General features: G+C 41.0%; 1 protein-coding gene across 5 annotated transcripts in view; it reads right to left on the bottom strand.

Annotated features, from left to right (window-relative positions):
* The window catches only part of mark4a (MAP/microtubule affinity-regulating kinase 4a), a 35,933-nt gene extending 32,973 nt beyond the window's left edge, over positions 1-2,960 (bottom strand). For all 5 annotated transcript variants that reach the window (XM_032533081.1, XM_032533085.1, XM_032533082.1 and 2 more), the window contains exon 1: positions 2,362-2,960. In XM_032533081.1, coding sequence (XP_032388972.1) covers positions 2,362-2,415 — 54 coding nt within the window. In that variant the 5' untranslated portion in view covers positions 2,416-2,960. The remainder of the gene's footprint in view (positions 1-2,361) is intronic.
* Positions 2,961-12,857: the final 9,897 nt, after the last annotated feature.

Raw genomic sequence — 12,857 nt, 5'->3', positions numbered from 1 at the left:
AATGTCTATATCTGAAATATGGGTTTCTTTTTGACTGAATTACCACAAAAAAAATGGATTGGATTCCATACAACGCTCTTCGCAAATACAATTGATCCTTTTTATTCCTGTGTTGTCTTAACTATTAGTCAAAATAATTCATAATTTCTGCTTTTTCAACTCAAATATTAGGTCTAATGGAGCAGTCACACTGTGTGATTGTATGTCACTGGCATAAACTACAAAGGTAAACATGCTTCACGTTGTATTTGTTGATAGATTTAGATAGGGACATGCCTATGACTAGAATTATTCCACCAGGTGTTGCATGAAAAGGAGTGATGCTGAGGTGAGCTACATGTGAACACATGCTCCTTATTTCTGGGTTAACAGCTGTCCTAGCACATGGACACTGGAACATATTGTTTCCATCATCTTCTCTAGAGGTCTACTGACTGCTGGAAGATGTCTTCACGCAATATGACAGAGTCTAAAGGTAACACGTTGACTGGGATCTGAGGGAGCCCTGAAGCATCCTGTGAACAGGTCAGATGCTGCTGCATGTTACCATGCATGCACCTTGAATCTGAACCAAAACGCTTCAGAGCATCAGACCCAAAGCTTGAGTCACGGATCTTTTTTTTTTTTTCCAGCCAGGAAGCAGAGCAGAAGACAAAGGGAGGACAACAATGAATTTACAGAAACAAAGCTGGATGTGTTACAGTATGAAGCAGCTTCTTGTCATGTGACAAACCGAGGAGAGATAAAGAGGAGGAAAGACACAGAAGAGATGGTGGGGGGAGGAAATAAAAATGCAATCACAGAGACCGGGATATCAGCTAGAAAACAAGGATTGAACCAACTAAAGGGTGGGGAGATGAATATAGGAGGAAAGAGTAAAAAAAAAAGGAGCAGATGCCGGCACAGTAGTCCCTGGCCAGTCCCGGGCCCTGAGGCATCACACTTCCACCGCCCCCAGCATGTCATCTTCTTGCTCTCAGCTTAACACACACACACACACACACACACACACACACACATATACAAACACAACCATGCAGCCTTAAGCCCCACCTTCAGACACTCCCTCCTTCCCATGCATGCCCCACGTAGAGCCAATTTGGACTCTCTCTCTCTATAATCCAGACACCGACAGGTCCCAACCAACAGCATTGAAGGCACACACAGCAGCGAGCAGCAGAGAACATAAATAAGCAGCAAGCCGAGCCTCACCTGTGCCAATATGGCAACACAACATTTCACCGGGTCACTTCACTCATCTGTCATCCTCGCTTAATTGTAGAGTGATCGCAGAAGATCCAGATCCATTTTAATGTAAGGAACGACTCGGCATTCCTTATCCATCATGTAAACTTACACACACACACACACACACACACACCACCACCCACACACACACACACACACACAACACACACACACCACACTTAACCATCCCTCTGTGCTGAAGCTCTGCTAACAAGCAGATGGGGGGGGGGGGAGTCTTGCCAGTGTTTAGGGCAGAGAAATGCTATAATGCAACGCCAATCAGTCATGTCACCATTTTGATACAGGCAACATTAATAAGGAGTGTGGATAGATAGATAGATAGATAGATAGATAGATAGATAGATAGATCCTGTCATGTTCTGTCTGTCTCCCATGAATACATCCCCTATGCTTCTGTCTTTATTAAAGGCCGCTACTGTTCTCCACTGTACTGAATGTATGGCGCTGTCTGACACCCACTGGCTCTGGGGTTGGGCGCTTTGTAGGCTGCGCAGCAATGGACTGCACATCATTTTACACTGTAATCCCCCCCCCCCCCCCCCCCCCCCCCCCCACCTCGCTTCAATACGAACAACCCAGATATTCTCTATACATTTATTGTGGCCTTCTGCGCTCTCGTCCCACCCATCAGATTTCTGGTGGAACGCGCGCACACACACACACACACACACACACACAAACACACACACAGAGGCAGCAGCAGCAGCAGCAGCAGCAAGGAGTATAATGTGACATCACTATCTCTCCACAGCCTTATAATAAGAGGTGACGGCTGGTTTCCAGGCTCTCTGCGCATATCCGATGGGTGTTATATGCGGATAGACTCATTCCGAGATGTTTGCCTGCCATCAGCTCTTTCCCTGCGCTCAAGGTTAGCCCATTTCCAAAGAGCCCGTTCTGCTATAATATCCATCCAATACCACCTCCAGAGTCCTTTCACCTAATGAGGAAAAATAGCACCATCTCTGACCCCCGCCTACACCCCGAACAAACCCAGTGGTTGCAAAGGCCACATACATAGGAGATCTTGGTTATGTCCGATTTCTCTTTTGCATCACACAGATTGAGGCTAAATGCTGAAATTGCACTTACATGGTCTCCAGTACTCCTGTCGTTCCCAGACGGTAATGCAGACCGAGAAGACATGTTGTTCTCTCTCCTCTTTCCCTGAGTAAGAATCACGGTGTGTTCGCGCCGATGGTTCGATCTACAGGCTCCACAGACTGAACAACATCCGCAGATGCGACCCACCGTCCCGAATCAATCTGCCTCTTCTCCAACCGGCCGAGCCGCGGTCGAGAGGAGACCTCTGCCTGTCATGGCAGCAATGGATCTCTGGATGGGGGGGGGGGGGAGAAAGGGGTTGGGGGTGTCCTCAAACAAGCTGCATTTTCCACCATGCACTTTAAAAAAAAAAAAAAACACAAAGCAGAGCAACGATGCAGCAAATGTAATGCAATGCAATGCAAATCCCGAGCCCCGTCTGAGGGCTAATATGCGGTGGTGTTTGGCCGGAGCCCAGCAGCGTCTCTGTGGCGACTCTCCACCCTCCGCCTCATTTCGCCATACACAACCAGCACGGCTCCCTCCGGGTGGCTGTCATATCTCCGTTTGGCACAACACCGCCCGCTATAATCGGTCACTTTAACCCCGCGACGCCTTCGCAACCCGCAGGAAAACCCAGCTGACTGTGCGGCGGGGGGGTGGGGGGGGTGGAGGAGGCCGAAATGTCCAGAAATCGGTATTCCCGGTCGGTGAGATGCGCACCACCGTCAAGGCAGGAAGAATACACGGAAACACCATTTCCGGTCTGTGGTTTATAATAATAATAATAACAATAATAATAATCATCATAATCATAATCGTAATAATAATAATTTAAGTAGTAATAGCAGTTCATTTGAACAATAAAATAATAGTAAAAATCTAAAATAAAAATTAATAAAATAAATAATAAGTATACGTGGTACATTAATGCATATATACAGTATATATAATTAATTTGACAGATAAATAAGGTCATGTACTTCTCAGCCCAATCTTCAAAAATGATTAAGTCATTAAAAAAAAAGGAGTAGGAAGATATTCATAACCAACTTATAAGGTCTGACCCCCCTTCTCTACTTTATCCTTTAGTAAATACATAATCTTATGCTTCAATTATTACACATCATAGACACAGATTCATGCATACATAACTACACACATTTACACTGTTCTTGTTTCTTTTGTTCTCTTTCTTCTGCTTTATAGCAGATTAAATAACAACACATCCATACTAGACTTCGTATATAGATATATTAGTATACCATTTATACTTTATTAATCCCGCAAGGAGAAATTACAATTTACACTCTGTTCTGGGGAATGGGAATTTACATAAATATAATAATTTATAAATAATTTCCCCCAACAATTCATGATATATAGCCTGATTTGGTATAAATATCAGCCATAGACTTCACATACCGTCTCTATATTAGCATATTAATAATACTGTCAAAAGCAATCAGAAGTAAGAGACAAAAATAAGTGTTGTACTCAGTACTGGTGAGTATAATAATAATAATAATAATAATAATAATAATAATAATAATAATAATAATAATAATAATAATAGTAAGGTATACTTTATTAATCCCGCAAGGGGAAATTACAATCTACACTCTGTTGTTATTACACACATTACACACAGGGCTGAACAACACACACACATGCTCATCACCTGTACATGCACTAATGGAGAGATGTCAGAGTGGGGGGGCTGCCCATGGAAAGGCCATAACCTTTATGAATCAACAATAATTCCTTGTGATATTACCTACACTGGTTGCCAGTTTATTAGGAACACGTGCAGCGGGGGAAGAAGTATTCAGATCCTGTATTTAAGTAGAAGCAGGCTACTAATACCACACTGTAAAACTACTATGTTACAAGTAAAAGTCTCTAGGCTAAGTATCATCAGGGAAATGTACATGAAGTATTGTACATAAAGTATTAAAATCAAAAGTAGGCCTACTCAATGCCAAAAAATGTAAGTGTAAAGGATCCGAACAGTGTGTTTAATGGTCTAATCATCTCAGCTGGACTTGTAGGTCGTTATATTGTTGGGTAGTATAATTTATTATAATTTATAATAAAACACCATATTGTATACAACTGAAGTTGTCAGATGAATGTAGTGAAGTAAAAAACACAATATTTCTCTCTGAGTAGAAAGTAGCATGAAAAGAAAAGGCTCAACTAAAGTACAAGTACCTTGACTTAACCTTGTATTTAAGTACAGTAGGCTACTTGAGTAAATGTACTTAGTTACATTCCACCCCTGGGTACACCAACAACATAATGCAGTCTATCTCTAATAAATCCTTTGTTATACAGTTGTTTCTATTCTTTTGTGAGGGTATAGACTAAATAACAGAAACACCCCTCCTAACAAACTCCTTAAAAATCTTCCTTTTCAAATGCTACACACATAATAGCTCTATCAAAACATCAGAACATAAGCCGACGGGAGAAAAAAATAAATGAAGCCCGAGACAAAAGTAGGACCATCAGTGTATAAATGTGAATTTAGTGAGCCGCTTTATGCTTTATGTCTGAGCTTCTCAATCATAACCATGTGGCTTTGGGACTACTTGCACCCCACAGGGCCAGGTACACGATAGTCTATGCAGATGACTTGGCTGTTGTTTCTCCTAGCAGTGCAGGGTTATGGTGTTGAATATGATGTAAAATATAATGCCAAAAAGAGTTTGCTTGGGATCTCTAGAGTGAAAAAGGATAAGAACCTTATTTTTCCATCTTTCCATCTTGCAGGGCAACAGTTGGTTGTAAAATGAAGTATTTGTGTCACATCTTAACAGATCAAATGTCAGATGATGAGGACATGTAAAGGCAGCGTTGCATGTTATATATACAGGCTAACATCCTGGTGTTCTGATACTGTCAAGATAAACCTCTTTGAAGCATGTTGCACTGCTTTTTACACTCTCCCCTTGTTGGTCAAATTCAAAAAGGCAACTTTAAATAAGCTGCGGGTCACTTATAATGGTTGCATGCGCATTGTGCTCAGGAAACTAAGTGGTGTAGTGCAAGTGAAATGAATTGTCATTGTCGAGCAGGAGTTATTACATTCTCTGCTTTACTGAGGAATCTGATGTACAAATGTATTGGTTGCCTTAATTCTTCTTGTAACTCGTCATTTCACATCTGATTGACCCGAGGGTCAGTGCTTTGCGATACCAGTCCCCCGTGTGGGATTACTGGCATAGCTGTCTTATTTAATTGGTGTCAGTCTTGTGTATCTGTGTCTTTTTTGTGTGTTGGCGTTCTATCCTCCGATGGATTTCTGAGGACTATGGTCACCTAGTCCTGGCAAGGTGGCATATGGCAACATATCATTCATATAGGGCACAAAAATACACTAAACATCCCAGTGTGAGTACTTTTGTCTTCTGTGTGTTAACCTGCCTTTTACTCAGTGCGTTCATGAAGAGGCATTCCAGGGTAGGAAGCAGCAGATGGACGCACGCCCCATCGTCAAAGCGAAAAGCTTTTATTTTGAAAACCGGATCTCTTGTCTTCCTGTCTGACCTGTCTAACTGTATTCCGTTCGACGCAGCTGAGATGCGCCACATCAGAGATGCTTAGAGGTCCAACACAACCCAACCCGCTGCCGGTTTTACCAGCGTAGATTTGTGCGTAAAATGAGCATCGACTCTCCAAAGATGGCCGAGGCGCAGAGCCTCCCCATCCAAAGGCTCGGATTTATTTGAGTGTTTTCTGTTTAATGATCTGATGTTCATGATGGGTTGTGTGGCAGTGGCCTGCACAGGGAGAGGAGCAGTCTTTACTTGGGTGCCACGGAGGTTCTACTTTTAGAGATCATTTAATCAGACAGAGGTGTCAATCAAATCTTCCAAAAACGTGACTTTGAAATCTGTAGCCATAAGTATGAGGTGGGACACAAAGTAAGAACTTCATCCAGCCTTCACCTTCTTTTTAACACGTCATCACTGTAATAGATTAGACTCTGAGACACCACAATATCGCACTAAGTGCAACCTGCACAATTGGTTTATTTACATATTTATCATATTTAAGCAGTTGCACATTTTTGTATTCCCAAGTTCAAATATTTGATCTTGTATTTTATCCTATTATTATTTCATGTATATTGTATGTATGTACTGTATATTGTATCCTACAGTTTCATTTATATTTATATTATGTGCTATGTGACTGAATTTGCAGCTGTAACACTGTAATTTCCCATTTTATTGGGATCAATATCTATCTATCTATCTATCTATCTATCTATCTATCTATCTATCTATCTATCTATCTATCTATCTATCAGCCAGTTGATATATGCCAATATGGGAAGATCATTGCTCCTCATCCACTCTGTTTCAGTCCTTTAAATAATAACATTTCCATATGTACTTTTGTATTGTCTCTGTCCATGGCGTGCCGCCTGTCTCTAGACTAATGGCCCTTATTGACTTCAAGAGGTCATCTCTGGGTTTGGCAAGCCAGAGACATGCACCCATCACATCAGTTGGTGTGTTCTTGGTAATGCTTTTGGGATGGAATATCCCAGTCCCACCGCTGTGTACAGTATCTTCCTCTGTCTGTGTCGAGGTCCCGTATGGGAATCCGTGCCGAGGCATTGTGGTTGTTCATCAGGTCCGACCTGTAAGACATGTCTGGGCATTTCCACCACAAGTCAGTGCTTAAAACTGGGACTGGGAGGATTTCAAAGAATTTGAATGTTGTCTTAAAACAACAGTAAGGTGCCTATAAGCATTGAAAATGTAATTGCATTATTGTATTGCACTTAATTTTGATAAGGATTGCATATTTCTTGTTAACTCATGCTGTGGTTAACAACTTCTGTATTGCACAATGGCCAACTGCATAATACCATATCAAAATTAACATAGCATATGTATACACACCTGTATAAATATATATACATATATATATATATATGCTATGTTAAAATATGTAAAATATTGCACCAGTACCCTATTATTGCACATCCTATAACCATCATATTAAGTACCACAAGTCTTTTTTAGTAATATTAGTCACACATACAGTATATTCCTGCAGCCAATACATTATTATACGTGCACTTGGGTCCACTTTGATTGACATTTGATTGTTAGGGGTAGGAACTATGGATACAATCTTTCATATGCAATTTCTTTATCACAATATTGATGTCGATAGATTTTCTGGCAATAACCTGACAAACAAGATGCTAGCAACTCTGTGAGGCTGTGTAAGCACAGCAGCCCTGAGCTGAATGCTAACGCCAACATGCTAATATGCTCACAGTGACAAGGCTAACATGCTAATGTTTACCATGTTCATTATCTTAGTTTAGCCTGTTAGCATGCTAACGCTTGCCAATTGGCTGCCTCTGCTGAATTATTTTCATCCCCAGTGTAAGTAGACCAAAGTGCTGTACAGAATAACAAATAAAGACATATTATTTATTAATATATGATATACCGCATTGCATTGTGGCAAATGCCTGCGTAGAGTCCTGTCTTGGATACTGTAATATTTTACAGGTAATGAGACCGACATAGTAAGAAACTAAAATGAAGAAATAAAAACCATGGAAACATCTTGGGAATAAATGTTGATTAAAGCAATGTTTATATTTTAATAAATATCAAAACAATAAAGCAATACAGCTCATCTGCTGCATTCCCGACTGACAGGAAAATACATGGTGCAATGTAAATTCCTGCTCCTTTTTTCATTTTAAAGCTTCGAGATATTGTTGATATTATTTAATTAATAAGATAAAACAAATGGAATCAACTACAATCCATTTCAGGGCACATTTCACATCATAATTCTTCTTTTTAGCACCTCATTTGTTTCCCAAAAATGTGGCAAAATGTACCATCCGGTGGGTTTGTGACGCTGTAAAAACGGGGTTAAAAACATCAGCCTGACCTCGACAACATCCATGTCAAGATCAAAACCCTCTGAGGCCGTTTTATCTGAGTTATGACTCACTTCCTGTTTGGAGAGTTTATAAAGGTTTTTTTTACTCTTTGTCCTAAAAGAAGACTGACTTCCTCCTCTGAGTTCAGGCGCAGGCTAAACGCCTTTCCTTTGTGAAACAGAAAAAAAACAACAGCTTGTAGTTGGTTTTGAACTCACAACCTTCAGACTATGGAGCATTTCACCCCAGGTCAACATCAGGGATCTGAGAAACCAACTCAATATTTCAATCAAGCTTCAATATTCAACATAATCCAGTCTATAACTTCTGCTCATTGTCTGTTGTTTGTGTGTTTTACTCGTTTTGTTGTTGTTGCTTTTACTGCTGTAATAAGGGAATTTCCCCACTGTAGGATGAATAAAGTATTATCTAATCTCTGATCTAATCTAATATCACGGAGTCGCTTCAGGTTATGTTATCAAGAGATAAATATAAATAAATAAATGTATATTAGGATTTGGAAGGATTGCAACTACGGAAGAGGATTAGGGCCACTGGTGAAAAATGTATGTGAGTTCTGACTTTATTCTCAGAATTCTGACTTTACTCTCAGAATTCTGACTTTATTCTCAGAATTCTGACTTTATTCTCAGACAAGTCCCCCGAAGCCTAAATGAAAACCAAGAGTTCCCAAGTTTCAAGGTCTTTGCTAGATTCACGTCAACAGAAATCGAGATTGCCTGCAATCCCATTACATCCTTTCATGCTCTTCGTTCATTAGACACTAGCACTGACTTTCTTCTCAGAATTCCAAGATTAAAGTCAGAATTCTGACTTTTTTCTCAGAATTCTGAGAAAAAAGTCAGAACTCACATGAATTTTTCACCAGTGGCCCTAATCCTCTTCCGTAGGCAACAGAAGGGAAAGACTGATTGACAGAGACGAAGTGGTTTCTTTATGTTATGGTCCAGTGGGGAAAGACACCGACAGATGAGTAGGAGACGCAGGTTCAAACCCCGCTTGAGGTACACCACACTGAGTGTTTGTGGTGAATAAGTGTGTTCACTTGTGCGACTTCAACCTGCAAGTTTCCAACAATGATTTCAACTTGAAATTTTCCTCGTGTAAAATTCCAACATTTTCAATTTATGAAAATACCATGTTTTTTTAACAGTTACTTGTTATCACATTCAATTTGTTTTAGTCTGCAGGCTGTTCGTTGGAAATGATCAATAAAGATGTTCTCAAAAAAATAAAAAAATAAAAGATAAAGTAAATGGGAGCATGCAGAGCATCACGCTCCCTTAGCAACACTTAACGTGTGCTAGAGAGTTACTATAAAAGAGCCATGTCAGTAAAAGTGTGACAAGCGGAAAGATAGATGCTGTGGACATTCTTCTTAATTTAAAGATACAGTACATTATAGAATGTATTCCGAATTATAATATAACATTTCTTTTGGAGAAACCACTTTGCTGAGCTTGCAAATACCTTCATAATGTGATAAGGAGACAGATAGATTTTGCCTTGATCACAACAATTACAATGCTTTGAAAGCATTAAGGATTTCTCTTAATGGGATTTGATAGACAGTGAGCCAAAGTACTACTCTCAAGCAGTACAGAGTCAGAGTATACGAAGGAAGGACAGACAGAGTCAAGATTTGAGAAGACAGGGACAGGAAATGAAAAGGGGCCATACAGTTTTCATTGATATGCTCCTTAACTGGAGGCTTTGAACTGTACCTGTACTGGACCGGGCGGGAGGGGTCGTATTTGCAGGGTAGAGCAATAGTCCCTGTAGAGGCACTGCACCCCCAGGGGTACATTTACTCTTGGTTGGGAATCACTGCTTTAGTATTAATTCTTTTTTAAGGTGAAATTCAAGCACTTTTTGAAGTTTTTTGGTGTTTTTGTCACATTAAAAGACATAGTACTATAAAAACTTGTGTCAAATGGCACTTCTGATTCATAACTTTGTAACTTAATAATATAACTACTAGAAACATTAACATTCTGTCTATTGGAGCTAAAAGCTAACAGTTCTGCTGATGTCTTTGTTGTCTTCCTATTCCTTACAGAAGGTTTTGTATCCAGCCCAGAAGCCCAGAGTTTTTTGTTGTCATTGTGCTATTAATCCATACTGTTACATGCACCTCTGGATATTTGCTGACCTTTGCCCCCCACCCCCACCCCACATTTTTGCTTTGAGTTCCACTTCCGTGCGCTCCCCAGGTCGTTGGCTTGGACCCTGTCATAACTGCCTGCAGTTCTAGTTTACTTTTCAGTCCTTACAACAATCTGCACACACGGTTACCATATTATCACCCAATAAAGTTAAAGCAAAACTATGTAACTTTTCCGAAGTTGGTCCTCCTACAGGTTGGAATTGTCCCATTATGTCTCATTGGAACTTCAAGTCTTCTACCCGATCTGTCAAACTCTCATAGTGTGGTTAGAGCCGGTAAAGAACCGCAAAGTGAATGCAGAAGTGCCGTTCACCCTGTTATGAGTTGATGAACCACTGAAACATGAAAACATTATTTTACGGTACAATAAGTTACATAGTGTTGCTTTAGCATGGGTAAGGTGTTAACTTTTTTACACATCCAAGAGACACAGATCCGTCTTAGTATTGACAACACCGCTGTTCCACGTGACACAAGCCTTCGCGCATGCGCCGCCACCCCTCCTCCACACAGTTGCTAGTAGCCAAGGAGGATAAAACCCAAAACAGAGGATGTCTTAGAGGAGGTTGAACCTGCCGTGGATACAATGGAGGTCAGGCTCATGGGATAAACTGTATGCAGGGTGCGGTTTGCTGGGGGCAATATGTTGGATTTCCCCCTTTCTGGTCAACATATGCCTGCCTCTGCAGAATTTTAGGGACAAAATGTATCCCCCCGCCCCCCCTTAAACTAATCATCTACTTCACCAATTGCTTAGACCATATTTTAATTATATATGTACAATGAAAGTATTTTAAACTGGATAAAGCACTGTGACGTGAGTATACAGTGTCATAGAACGATAAAATACAAGAGGCAGATGCTGGTTATATATATGAGTGTTTCCTGTTTTTATCTTGACACCACATTCTGCTATGTCATTTTGAGATTATTCTCCACTGGATATTAAAAAGCATAAGAAAGGGCTCTACAAGGGCATTTATAGCCCACAATGCAATGTGGTCATCAGATAATCCGACAGCAAGCAGGTAGCTTTCTGATATTGGATAAATAAGGCGTGTGGCTTAGAGGTAGAGCGGTTGCCCCATGACCTCAAAGTTGGTGGTTCCACGTATCAAAATGTCACTTAGGCTACTACATTCTGTTGTAACAGGTTACTGATGTCCTCATGATGATATTCTCGTCAGAATATGAGTCTGACGCTGCTCCATTGGGCTGTGATTATGGGGCGTTTTTCCAAATTGGAAACCCGGTCTCACAGCAGTTCGTGAAATGGTCAGGTCATTTTGATCTATTGATTCGTCAACGGGGACGCGATTTTCTCGTTTATTTCGTGGTGGTCACCACAAAATGGGAACGTGACCATTTCATGAACTGGGCTGCATGCAGCGGTCTTTTCTAGGGGATGTAACAACGGGGAAATTAAACTCCACATGCAGTAGACGTTGACAACAACTGTCGCCGGGACACGATCTGTGGTCTCTGGGGGACGCAACAACGACAACAACGGGATGGACCGCCACAAGCGGGACCGCTACAACAATGGGACGGTTGGGGTTAGGAAAAGAACACGGGGACGCCATCCCCGGTCTACGGGTATAAAGTCCTGTGTTATTTGACCCGTCTACCACGCCAACCAATCTCCTCACGTGGAATTTCGGCTTTTCAACACTACTCGCTACCATAATTGTACTGTTACCATGAATGATGCTTCCCATTAAAATACAATACAATTTGTGCTCACCACCACGAAAAAAACCGAGTAGATCGTGTCCCTGTAGACGTATCAATAGATTGAATAACGTCAACCATTTCACAAACTGCCATGAGACTGGGATAGACTGCAATTGGATAGACCTACAACCAATCAGAACAACGGAGTTTGCAACAGAACTCAACTGCTAGCTACCGCTGATGCTAGCTACTGGCCAATAGCCACGACAGTTTGGAAAACGCTAATGACCATGAATCTATGACACAGACTTTACAGCATACATGGTATTATCATAAGACAATACTATATTATCATAAGATAATACCATGGATGTATTAATAGAACACATGGTGAATTCCAACCATTAGCTATTACAGCTACAGGACCTCGGGAGAACCGTCATATGAGCATGCCCCGTGCAGGGTGACATGAGCGGGCGCCGTCCCGTGGGTCATTACGGTATTTTGCATCATCTGTCCATCATCATGTAAAGCCCGCCCTGACAATCTGATTGGTCCTAACAGCTCCGGTTCAGGCATAGTTGTCCAGACCATAGACTGTATATATATTAATATTAACGGTCTATGGTCCAAACCGAACTTCCCAACCTCAAATGTTGTGGGCGGGGCTAAGTTCAGCTAGCATCCAGGCTAGTTACAGCTAATCACTCAACCAATCAATCAAGCCTTATTCATAGAGCACTTTAAAACAAC

This window comes from Etheostoma spectabile, chromosome 13, assembly GCF_008692095.1.
Source record: "Etheostoma spectabile isolate EspeVRDwgs_2016 chromosome 13, UIUC_Espe_1.0, whole genome shotgun sequence".
NCBI classification, from domain to species: Eukaryota; Metazoa; Chordata; class Actinopteri; order Perciformes; family Percidae; genus Etheostoma; species Etheostoma spectabile.
Note: the sequence above shows the minus strand (reverse complement) of the source record. Positions and strands in the feature narration are given on the sequence as shown.